Genomic DNA, 13389 nt, shown 5'->3' on the forward strand with positions numbered 1-13389 from the left:
CGTCTAGGACCCTCAGATTGTTTTTTTTTTTCCTGACATGAGGTAGCATGAGGAGTAGCGCGAGTACAGATAATCCAAGCAGATAGATAAGACTACAAACATCCATGCGCCTTCTCTCAGAGGGGAGGAAGGGTGGGTTGCATGTGAATCTAAGCAGATACAAGCATCAGAAATACGATTACGGTGAGTAATGTATCCCTTCTGAGGCTTGGGGAATCTGCTTAGATCACATGCTGTGCATAGATTAGCAAGCAGTGTTAGAAGAAGGAGGTGGGATGCGAGAAGGGTCATGAGCAAATAAATGTCTTAGAATCGCTTTTCCCACTGGAGTATCTGTCTTGGAATGGGTGTCAATGCAGTAGTGCTGAGTAAAGGTGTGAATAGAGCTCCAAATAGCTGCTTTGCAAATGGTGTCAAGGGGTACATTTGCAATGAAAGCCAGAGTGGCCCCAATGCCTCTTGTAGAGTGGGCTCTTGGCGCGAAAGGCAAAGTTTTTTCAGAAAGGGAGTAACAGCTGGATACAGTTAACAGAAATGTCACCTTTAGAGCCGCGATCTCCCTCTTTGCCTGTAGCTACGGAGACAAACAGTTGGTCTGTTTTCCTTAGTGGTCTGGTCTTGTTTACATAGTATAGGACCGCCCTACGCACATCTAGGGTGTGTAGTTACACCTCAGCCGAGCTTTGTGGGTCTTGGAAGAAAGCCGGAAGCTCGATGGACTGGTTCACGTGGAATTTAGAAATAAACTTAGGTGAGAACCTAGGATGTGTATGTAAAACCAGTTTATGAACCGTAAAGAAAGGATCCTTCACTGACAGAGCCTGAATTTCACTGACCCTTCTTATAGATGTAATTGCTACTAAGAAGGCCGTCTTATAAGTCAGGCGTTTGAGACTGCTTTTATGCATGGGCTCGAATGGGGGGTTACATGAGTCTAGATAGCACCACATTAAGGTCCCATCCTGGTGGTGGGTTTGAAATTGGAGGGTGGAATCTCTTTACTCCTTCCATGAAGGCTTTAACCACTGGTACTTTCCACCACAACACCTTGTTATGGGAGGTGGTGTATGCTGACAGAGCTGCAAGGTGTACCTTCAGTGAATTAAAACCAACCCTGCGTCCAGCAGGCAGAGCATGTATGTGACAATTGTGGAAGGAGTGCAATCAACTGGGTTGATTTGCTTATTCTGGCACCAGATAACAAATCTTTTCCATTTGTCAAAGTAGCAGTGCCTCGTGTTTGGCTTCCTAGATTCCCTTAGGATGTCCATACATCTCTGCGGTTAATTGAGATGTCCAAACTCTATGACCTCACGAGCCATGCTGCCAGGTTCATTGAGTTGGGTTGAGGATGCCCCTTCTGACCTTGGTGCTGAGACAGTAAGTTGTGCCAGCTCGGGAGTTTGATGGGTTTGCATACCGCTAGTCTGCGTAAGTGCGGGAACCACGGTTGTCTCGTCCACATGGGAGAAACCAGGACGAGCGTCATCGATTCTCTGTTCATCCTGTTGACCACCTTCCTGATGAGGTGTTGGTGGAAAAGCGTACGCAAACATCCCTGACCAGTTCATCCACAGGGCGTTTCCCTGGGAGTCTGGTTCGGGGAACCTGGATGCGAATCCTGGGCATTGCCCGTTTTCGCTTGTGGCAAATAGGTCTATAGTGGGGAAACCCCACTGAGAGAAGAGATCTTCTACCATTTCTCTGTGTAGACACCATTCATGTTCCTCTGGGAGGAGGTCTCTGCTCAAAGCGTCCGCCAGAGAATTGAGATCCCCTGGAACATGTTGAGATGACAGGAATATGTTCCACGTGAGTGCCCATATCCAAATTTTCTGGGCAAGCTTGGACAGATTTGGCGAACGAGTCCCTCCTTGTTTGTTCAGGTAAAACATGGCTGTTGTGCCATCTGTCTGGATCTGCACTGACAGATTCAACAGGTAGGGCTCGAACGCTTGAAGCGCTCTGAATACTGCCAGAAGCTCTAACAGATATGATTCTTGGCTACTGAGTGAGACCAGAGACCCTGAGCTGTGTGGTGGAGATGGTGTGCTCCCCACCCTGACAGGCATGCATCCGTTGTGACTACAGCCTGTATCTCGGGATCGTAAAAGGGTTTCCCCTTGGACAGATTTTCTCTTGTCCACCAGTGAAGGCTTTGTACAAGTGTTGGCGAAACGACCACTAGATCGTCCCACTGACCACTTGCCTGAGACCACTGTTTCACCAACCATTCCTGCATGGGACGCATGCGCAGGTGCGCGTGGGGGGGACCAGGTAAATACATGACGCCATCATGCCCAGCAAACGCATAGCTTTGCGTACCGTTATCTGGCGACCGGCCTGATATTGTGGAATTTGCAGCAGTATATTCCGTATTCTTTCCTCTGATGGAAAGGCCAACCCCTCTTGTGTGTTTAGGACAGCTCCTAGGAACTGTTTGGCGGTGCTTGGCACCAGACTGACTTTTTTCGTTTATGGAGAAACCTAATTCAAAGAGGAGATCGATCGTTCTATGAATGTTTGTTCTGCAAATTACTGGGGTCTCCCCCGTGATGAGCCAGTTGTCCAGGTAAGGGTACACTGGGATTGCCTCCCTGCGTAGGTGTGCCGCCGCCACCGCCAGTACCTTGGTGAATACCCTTGGAGCCGAGGCTATCCCGAAGGGCAGTACCTTGAACTGGTAGTGCTGACTGTCCACATTGAAGCTCAAGTATCTTCTGCGCGCTGGGAACATGGAAATATGAAAATAGGCATCTTTCATGTCCAATGTTGCCATGTAATCCCCTTTTTTTGGTGGGGTATTACCTCTTGGAGTAGTCATGCAAAATTTTGGGGCTTGACATACTTGTTTGCAGGCCGTAAGTCCAATACTGGGCGCATTGTCAAATCTTTTTTTGGCACAAGGAAGTTGAATAAATACCCTTGTTTACCTGGTGTCCCGGGACGAGTTCTATCGCGTCCTTTGCTAGAAGATTGTCGATTTCTTCGAGGAGGATCTTCTGGTGGTCTAATGAGTGTACTTATTGTCGTGGAGGGTGGTTTCGGGGACGCTCTAACAGTTCTATGCAGTATCCTGCGGACAGCACCCATCTGTCTGATGTGATCCCTTCCCAAGCTTGGGTGAAGTTGGAAATGCGTCCCCCTACTGGGGATGCGTGAGAAGGGACCCTGAACGGAACGTCACTGTTTTGGGGGAGGTGTGCTGCCGCCTCTACTGAGGCAGCCTCTACTCCTACCACAACCTCTTGTTACCCCTGCCATAACCCTGGGTAAACTGCTGGTTGTTCCATGGTGTACCCTGCCCCTGGGAATAATTGGAGCCTCTCTGGGAATTTTGGCCGCGTGGGCGACGAAAATTGCCATTCCCCCTTTGATTCAGGGTTTGTTGGTTAATTGGCCTAGGGATTTAAGAGTCTCGTACTCATCATTGGCATTTTTTGCGCGTCCTCTACCGCCTTGCCAAACAGTAGATTGGGCTCCACCGGTTTGTCTATTAAAGATGCTTGGGTCTCGGGTTTGAACCCTGATTGCCTTAACCAAGCATGTCTTTTGATAACAGTGCTCTCTGCCATCAATCTGCCGGCGTTTTCTGCGGCATCAAAGGTTGCTTTTAAGATGCAACCAGACACGGCTCTTCCCTCCGACGCAACCCTTGCCAACTGGCTTTTTAAGGGTTCTGGGGCGGAGTCGATGAGTGCTGCAACTTCTTCCCACTGGTGGCAGTTGTAACTCGCCAGTAGGGTGGTGGAGTTGGCAATCCTTGCCTGGTAGGCGGAAGTGGAGGCTACTTTCCTACCCAAACCATAAATATTTTTGCTCTCCTTGTCGGGAGGAGCTTCAGAAGATGATGGGGGCGTTCCCGCCCTCTTTCGGGTGTTTGTCACTACCAGGGAGTTCGGTTTCAGATGCCCCCTTATATACAGTGGGTCTGATTGGGCTGCCCTGAATAGTTTCTCGATCCTGGGGTTAACTGCCCTGGTGAGGTTAGGATTTACAAGGGAAGGGTCTATTCTCCTTTGTATAGATTTGAGGATAGGTATGGCCTGGGCAACAGGTCTTCTTTCTCCCACTAATTCCTCGGCAAAGTCCCTCTCTTCCTGTGCTCCCTGGGTGTCAATGTGGAAGTGTTCTGCCGCCCTGGACAGAACTTCATTCAGGAGAGGTCGGTTGTCGACAGGGGAGTCGGTAACCGGGGGTTCTTGGTCTACTGGGGAGTCTACCCTGTAAGTTTCTGGGTCGTCCTCATCGTCCTCTTGGTCCTCGTCATCCCCATAGTAGCCCGTCCCAGTTTGGTCTCCAAACATGCCCAAATTTGGATCCTCAATAAAAGGTGGATCCTCATTAAATTGAGAGTAGGGGTGTATACAGAAAGGGTCCGAAGACCGTGTTGGTGCTTCAACCCAGGACTTCTTACTTGGGGGTATCGGGTCCCTAGAGCCTAAGGGTGATGCCCCGTCAGGGGTATATGAGAGGAAGTGCTCAGGATTCTTGGCATAGAAGTCAGACAGTTATGTCAAGGATGTCCTCATTGGCAATGTCGTCACTAGACCATTCCTTCGAGCTGGGAATGACTCTTTCCTGGGAGAGTTTCCCTGTTCTATCCCGACTGGACCTATGGGTTTGTGCAGGGGTCTTTAAAATGACAGAAGTCTGAGACTTGTCGGTCTGTTTCTGTGGAGTAGAAGACTGTGACCTGTCTGAGGTGTGGAAGAAGGTAGAGAATGCTTCTTTTGTTGTTTTCCCTCCTCCCCCTGTTTTTTCGCCCCTTCTGAGCTTTTCGACGTCTGGTGTCGAGGTTCGGGGGAAGTGTCCCCATCTCTCGAGTGTGTAGGTTGGGACTCGGGAACCGCTGTTACGCGGTCTGCTGACGTCGACTCCTGGAGTGCGGCCTGGGGATAGAGGTTGGTTTCTTCTTCCGACAATCGAACCTCTGTTACCTTAGGAGCGAGGCACTTTTGGCAACAGTGGATGGCTGCCTGGAGTCATGCGGCGATCTAGATCGAGAACGCCCACAGGACACCGATTTGGTGGACCGTTCTCTGTGTGCCTCTTTCAGAGAACTCGACGTGCGTGTCGAGTCTCGGTGGGACTTTGCGTGTTTGGTGGAAGTGCTGTGGGTAGCGCTTGTGTCGCTGGGGGTTTTCCCGATAGCCCCCTTGCCGGACGACCTTCCGAGGTCGGGGACTTGCGCTTGGCTGTCTCTCAACGCCATGTTGCCCTCGCTGTCCGAAAGCACGGCATCGCTGAAGGCGCCCTCTGCTGCCATGGCCTCTTGACGCCTGCCGTCTTGGGCCCAACGCTTGATCGAACGGTCCTTTAGTGTTTTCGGTTTAAACCTACTACACGCTCTGCAGTTCGCCTCGGGGTGGTCCCTCGGCAAGCAGAGGTTGCACGTGGCGTGTCTGTCAACCCAAGGGTACTTGGGGCAAAATTGGAAAGGGGTACCCTCCATACGCACCTTGTGGCAGCGGGCTAGTGTGTGTAGGAATATATATAAGGGAAAGTGCCTATATATATATATATATATATAGAATGTAGAGATGTGTGCCAACCCCCACTCTCCCTACTTGTAGGGCCGAGGCCAGAGGCCTTCCAAGGCCCAAGGCCGTCGTGCAGCTGTCGACGGGTGATTTTTCTCTCCGGCATCGAGTGCCGAAGTCAGTGTCTCGACGTTGGGGTGGAGAAATGGTGAAATAAAGATTTTTCTTAAGAATTATGGCTAAGGCCAGGGAACTCCGCGGGATGCTTCCGACCAGTATGGCGGAAAAAACAATCTGAGGGTCCTAGACGCGTGAGGGATCATGGGTACAGTGGACGTCACACTAGGGATAGTATTACTGGCACGCCCTGTGTCGACGCCCATTTTTGAGTTTTGAAAAACAAACCGTCATACTCTGCAGCTTCCGATAGATAGATAGATAGATAGATAGATAGATAGATAGATAGATAGATAGATAGTAGCAACGCTACGAACTCCGCATAGGCGACCAACCACGATGGCAGCTAAGACCCCGACGCGTAAAGGATCATGGACATAAACGTCACACAGGGATAGAATTACAAACACACCCAGTCAATGTCCCTTTTCGAGATTCGAAAAAAGAATGAAATACTCCACACCTACCACTAGATTTCGGCCTAAGCACAGCACGTGATTCTAAGCAGATCCACAAGCCTCAGAAATATAAATGTGGGGGCGGGGGAGTTACAATAAGTCAGGTTCCTCGAATCCCACCACCGCTGAAGTTACAGATACCCAGGGAACAAAACCTTTTTTTAGAACACAAAACCATTTAAAATGTCACCCTTCACATACTTTGACCCAAAGGAGTCTTCAGTGCCTTAGCAAAATAGTTATTGTATTAGAAAATGTAATCCTAATTCACACATTTCAAATTGATGTTATTTTAAAACTTTCACTTTCAATCCTGGTAGTGGCGAGTGCAGTGCCATGTTATTCCAAAACCACAAAATCAGTCTTACAGACTAGGTGCAGAATTCCCTTGCGCAGGAGTGCCCTTGTGCAGGAGAAAAGATTCTTATTGAACAGCATTTTGAAGGTCAGATCATTAACAAAAGGAATAGCTCCCCAGTGGAGGAATGTCTTACTAATAGGCGCATTCAATTATTTGCTATTTTTACGGCACAATATCCCTTGATCATTAAGTTTCCAAACACAGTGAAACGGAGGAGCAGAGTTGAGATAGCCTTTACGCTTAACTAACCTTGATAACACACACAAAAGCACGCTCACGCAAGACAGAGGTTACCAGTGGTTATTCCCCAATTACAGTTTCTGAAAGCAATGCTAGGTAATCATGTGTTACTTCTTTCATGGCTTCTTCCCTTTAGTTACATGTTTTGTTAATAGATTTAAAATTGTACCTGGTTTCAGGAAATCCAGGGGGTTTGAAGAAGCCACCGTCCCAGAACTTGCGTTTGCTTTACACTAGGTATTGTGGAGGCTCCTGTGAGCAGAGATGATTAACCACTGGCTATGTGGTGTTCTGGCTGAGGGGCCAATGTGCCCACAACAACAGCTATACTCTCATTCTTCTTGGTGGTGGTTTGGAGTGTGGGTCAGATGGTCACCCTGCATTAGATCATGGAGAGTCTTCACTCAAATGTGGAAATACCAACCTTGCAGAAGGACATTTCTTTAGAGTTCCCTTTTGTCCGAAAGCCTACTTTATGTGTTTGAAGGGGTGTGCCGCTGGCTACTGTGTTCTCTGATCAAAGCTACAAGGTGCTGCTTTTGATGGCTTCTCTTATTTTAATTTTAAGAAATTGTTGTTAGTGGTTTATATACACACATATATATGCTTTGAGCTTACTAAATGAATCCAAATAGATTAAGTTGGCTTGGTATTTGTTAGTAGTGGTCTCCCTTAGACTTTACACTTTAAAATTGAAGAGGAGATGTAACTCCAAATACCAGTAGGGCTACTTCATTGTACATGACTGACAGTGAAAACTATCATCAGACTCAAATCTACTATTTCAGCTGAGCAACCTGGTTAAATGTGTAAACGCCAGGGAAACAGTTCAGTAAGCAATCTCTCTTCCTAGGTCGATTTGTAACACTTTCACTAACTTACGAACAAGAATACATATTTGGACGGTAAACAATCGGAAGGGTGTTGACAACTGCATTGCTGACTGGGAAGGCAAATATGAGTGGAACTGAAATTTGGCATCAAGGGTGTTATGTGCCAGACGGGACAGTTTTTCTATTTGCCAACGGAACAGCTGAGATAAATGAGGAAGCAGAAATCTGTAATTGTTTTTTCTGTAGCAGTCCCTTCAGCAGCATTACCCACTGGTACACTAACATATTTGTGCATTGTGCTTAACGCTAACCCATTATGCGTAATAACAATGATGCAAGCTCTAGGTGAGGCTCATACCATGTAATAAGCATGATGTTATTTTGTCAAAAACATGCCTAGTATATATATCCAATGTTGATTCCTAGGCACCTTCCCCTGCTGGTTGTGGGGACCTGCCCACAGGCACAGAATGCAGTGGAATTAGGAGAGGAAGCAGGTAGAACAGAGTTGTGGGACATCATTAAAATCTTCTGTTGGGTAATTTTAAAAAAATGAAACCGGTCATGGAAGAGACGAACTCCTTCTGACAATCCCATCAATTAAACCGCTGCTTCATAAGTGTACAACAGGAGTTTGATTCCACCCTCTGATTGCTCCCCTCTTCAATATGTTACATGCCCCATAAAGTAACACACCGGTGATGGGCTACCCGCTGATGTTTCCATTTGCAGTACACAACGAAATGGAACTTTCATCAAATGCATTTTTTTTGCAATATATCTTTGAAATCTGACATATAAAATGGGTAAAGAACCTGCAAGGGGGTCGAAGAGCAGGGTTTTCTATAAGCAAGAGAGCGAAATACATTTTATTTTAAACAAATGATGACTAATTATCGAGTAAAGTTTGCTGCTCGCTCATCCCGTTTTTCACAGTTCTAGGGACAACTGTTGCATCGGCTTTATGGCACACGCTCAAATATCCAGTAATCATCAACAGACCCCCAACACTAATCAGCTAAAGGTGACCATGCAAAGCTTGAAAATCAGGTGCAATTTCAAAAATATTGGAACATCTCGTGCATTCGGATACTAGATAATCGGCCTTTGCTCAGAACCAAAACCTGAAGACATTAACTAGGACATGCGATAAAGGTCTTCTAGAAAGGCCAAGCAAACGCTTTTGGCACAAGTGTTTGGAAATCATTTTAAACAGAGAAGCGTGTATTGAATTCCCATTTCTTTGGAGTGCATTACATTACACAATTAATTTAGGAAATCCAATATACTATTTATTCCAAATGCTGCTATTAAAAGCACCACTTGCTGGAACTCTTAACAAATATGGAACGCCATGCCAGTAAATATAATGTGGAGATTTTTATTGTTAATAAGCATACACATTTCGAGCAAGAACGTTGATAATATTGGGTTAAATATATAAAAACCTTTAAATATCTGATGCGCTTTGTGTATATTCAAGGTCTGATTGTAGCGTCCCAATACACTTCTTTTTAATTGCGTTATTCTTACTAAACGATCACTACAAGGACAAGTGGTGGAATGCGAACACGAGGAGCAGTACACATGGGACCAACCATATCAAACAATATTTCCAAAGTGGTTTTAATTACGTGGAGTAAAAACCTAATGCATTTCATTCTTCATTAGTAGTCATTAGGTTAATAAAGAACATTTACGTTATTTGAAAAAGCCATATATTGACGTATTCAAACCACAGCATTTCTTTCGGGTCTTTTTGGGTAACTCGGTTTATAGGACTAGTGCGTGGATTCCCATGCTCACAGATAATGGAGTCATTTCGTATGGATGTAGAGAATGTTCCCTAAAGTGTAAGTGACAAATTGTGTTTAGAATAAGCAGGCATTCCTTTTCGGATACGTATGACCAATGGAATCATTCCAAATCAGAGTCTGAAGAGGACTAATGGAGACAGATGAAGACAATGAAGGAAAGACCAGAAGCCACTAACAGGACTCACAAGAAAGAACCAAATTGAATTGGACTGGGGTAAATTTTGCATGCAGAGGTTGATGCAGCGCCCAGCAGGAGTGAAAATTGCACGGCCTAGTAGTTCTTCCATAGCACATCTAGAGGGGGTGGAGGAGGAAGGAGCCCAGCAGGCTAGCAGAAAAGAGAGAAGCAGTCATACACAGTGGGATCACCAAAACCCACCAGTCTATGCCGAGTCCTACAACTCTTTTCCAAGAGAATAAAAAATAAAAACCAGCATCCCAGATTGATCCCATTGTTTGTTTTAGTCAGAACATAAGGACTGCAGAGGATGATAGTTTCCCCAGGTGATCACTGCTGCAAGGATCCATCTGAGTCTGCAATATAGATGTAGCCATTTGACACGTCAGGCTAAATTCTGGTTTACACGTCTTAATACTCAGGTGAAAACCTTAGTCAGACAAACATACCCAACAAGCTTCTCTTCTTCACACATCGTATAGCAGACTGCAGTGGTATTATGTTATGAATAATAACAATAAGAACTTTGTTCTACTTAAGGACTAAGGCAGGCTCCCAATAAAAGAAAGGGTTATATTCAAAGCACTGACACCCATAAGTGCATCCCCCTCTCCGCATCTGCCTACCTATCGCAAAGAATACACCCCTCTACCTCCACAAGGCGAACAAGAACACCTTTCCCAAACATGCTTACCGTGCCCATGGTAAAAAGAGCTAGAGCAGGAGGCGCTACCTTCCCCTACCTTGCTTTCTTACACTGGAATGCCCTACTTGTAGCCCTTTGAGCTGAGGTATCACTCATGGACTTTCCGCAAGGCCATGAAAACCGCGCTCTTCGCCTGATGAACACCACACTCACCTAATGTGACTGCCTAACGCATCTCCTGCTAACCTGCAACATGTATTTATAACTTGTGCTCAAATGCATTAATGTACAACATGTAAATGCATAACCCTCTTGTACGTTCTTGCATATTTCGACCGTTACGGGCAAACAACCAAAATCCCTCATACTGACATTTGATAGCACGAAGAGAAAGATCTCGGGCAACACAGATAGGAAGCTGATCATTATAAAAAATGAGACATACCTGAGGGGGGTAATTGCTCTCAGAAGACCACCTTGAAGACTGGTCATTAGGCTTGTCCACAAGAATGTTCCTGAACACAGAGGGAGACAGAGCAGAAACGGTAGTAAATTGGTAGTGCAAACATTTTTTATCCACTCTACAATGCAAACGCATGATTATCAGCCAAATCGCTTTATTTTTTTCTAACCTTCAGTGTCCTAAATGTACTCCTCTGTTTGACAACTTATTCCAATATGAAATGGAATGTTAGTGTCGTTAATACCTATTCCTTTAATAACGTCTATAAAGAGGTTTAGTAAGATTCAGGAAATGTTTTACAAAGATAAAGTCAGCCACATACGCATTGATCACAATTGGTTAGGAACTATTTCTTGTGTTAAAGTCTCACCACTAGAGTCCCCACATTCTGATCATAGAGTGACTCTACAAGCAGTCTACAGTCCTTATTCTAAACTCATTTTCCAACATGTTGGAATAGTGTCTTGGTTCTCAAAACAAGACGGGTCCCAATTTGCTGCCCTCCGTTCGCTTTATATTCATTGTAACCTCCACCTTTGGAAGTTTACTTTGGAACTTTAGTCCATCACATTCCCTTCATGAGATGTTCTCCCAAAATCATGGGAATTCTTGCCAATCCCACTGCCCCCATACTCCTCTTACAGCCCAAATAACTGAGCTCATGGATTCCTAGCCTTTTTCAGAAACAGGTCTGCAACTAGTAGGAATCTTTTTCAAATTAAGAAGAAAGCTATACTACCATACCGCATCCATTTCACTATGCAACAAACCCATCTTTTACAAGCAAAAGCATAACTAAAGTTTTACTTGCTGGATTTTAAAATACATTATGCACGGCAGTTTTTTCTTAACACAAAAAAAACGTTTAAACAAAATATGCCTTACATTTATAGATCCAATTAAAATTACATGAAACGTCTACATTATTTTTTTCTTGTCAGGAGATGTATCAAGCAAGAAACACTTGACTCGCCTGTCCATTGCTTCAAAAACATTCCTAGATTGTGGGTTCAATGATAAACTTCCAAGGATGCCAGATCACAAAAAATGTCATTGTCTCTGGCGGTAAAGGCAGTCTAATTTTAACAATATTGTCTTGGGAACGTTTTCTTGGACTGGAACCATCCTGCATACCAGACTCTTGATGAGGCTGCACTGTTTGTGATGCATTTAAAACTAGACAATCTTGAAACTATTACTAGCCAACAAGTTGATTGAAATGCATGTTCTTATAGTCCATATTGTGCATGTTCCCTTTCAGGAGCAACAAGCATATACTTCTGAATCAAATACAGTACAATACAACTTTTAAATGATTATCCAGTAAACATGCACTTTCATAGCGACTAATGGGCAAGAGCCTGCACATGACACTATGGGGTAATATCTTTTTTTTTTTTTTTAACATCTCGGGAAGAGAAACCAAACTTGGAAATCTGCTCAACTGCACAGAATAAACCTAGGCCTCAAGCACTACAGTGCATTCAAGAAGAACAAGTTACTTTCTTACCTGGTAACGTTCTTTCGATGGGATGGTCCGACGACGTATTCCATATCTATGACAGTTAATGTCCACAGCTGTGCTGCTTCGGAAAATCTTCAGCGTCTGCGTCCTGCGTCGATGAGCCGTCCCCGAGGACCTCCTCTGACGGCCGACGTCACCCGATGTGATAAGTAGGACGCACGACGCCCGTAGCCTCAGTTTTAGTTTTTTGCCCCAGAACGTGTGACACCAGTTTTCTGCCAGTCAGACACACAAGGCCTTGCGGAACGCAAGCTGCAATCGCATAAGAAATTCTGCAGCAGGGAAGGTAGGGAGGGAGCGATATGGAATACGTCGTCGGACCATCCCATCGAAAGAAAGTTACCAGGTAAGAAAGTAACTTGTTCTTCGAGGGGATTGGGTCCTCCAACGTATTCCATATCTATGACAGACTCCCAAAGCAGTACCAAGCAAGGAGGTGGGAAAATAATTTAGAACACAAATTTAGCATGCCCAATCAAATTGCGGAATAAAGGACTGCCTTGCCAAAGGCCAGATCCTGCCCTCGGATGGAATCGAGGGAGTAGTGACGTACAAAAGTATGTACTGAAGCCCAGGTGGCTGCATCACAGATGTGACGAATAGGAACACCCCTCTGCAGGGCAGTAGACGCAGCCACTCCCCTGGTAGAATAGGCCCGCAAGCCAGCCGGAGGGTCCTTACCCGCCAAGCCGTAACACTCGGAGATAGCTAAAATAATCCAACGAGACAAAGTCTGTTTCGTCACAGCTTGTCCCAAGCGCTTTCCAGCATAACCAATGAAAAGTTGATCGTCCACTCTGACCCGGGACATGCGCGAAATATAAAAGCTCAACGCTCTCCTAAGATCAAGCCTATGGAGCCTCTCCTCTTGCTTACCAGGATGTGGAGGAGGATAGAACGCCGGAAGAACAACCTTCTGACTCAAATGAAATTACGAAACCACCTTTGGAAGAAAGGAAGGATGAACTCTAAGGACAACCCTGTCGTTATGAAACACAGTGAAGGGTGGCTTAACTGAAAGTGCCTGTAACTCACTCACTCTGCGAGCAAAAGTAACCGCAACCAAAAACACAGTTTTCACAGTTAACGGTCTCAAAGGGCAAGAATGCAAAGGCTCAAACAGAGCACCCATAAGAAACTTAAGAACAAGGTTCAAATCCCAACCGGGCACCAGAAAAGGTGACGGAGGGAACACATTAGTGAGCCCT

General features: G+C 45.5%; 1 protein-coding gene across 3 annotated transcripts in view; it reads right to left on the reverse strand.

Moving 5' to 3' along the window:
* Window positions 1-13389, reverse strand: part of MKLN1 (muskelin 1) — a 1341339-nt gene that overhangs the window by 1191721 nt on the left and 136229 nt on the right. For all 3 annotated transcript variants that reach the window (XM_069629634.1, XM_069629633.1, XM_069629632.1), the window contains exon 2: window positions 10639-10708. In XM_069629634.1, the coding sequence (XP_069485735.1) occupies window positions 10639-10708 (70 nt within the window). The remainder of the gene's footprint in view (window positions 1-10638; window positions 10709-13389) is intronic.

The sequence above is a fragment of the Ambystoma mexicanum genome, chromosome 12, assembly GCF_040938575.1.
Source record: "Ambystoma mexicanum isolate Mex_15411 chromosome 12, UKY_AmexF1_1, whole genome shotgun sequence".
In the NCBI taxonomy this organism is placed as follows: domain Eukaryota; kingdom Metazoa; phylum Chordata; class Amphibia; order Caudata; family Ambystomatidae; genus Ambystoma; species Ambystoma mexicanum.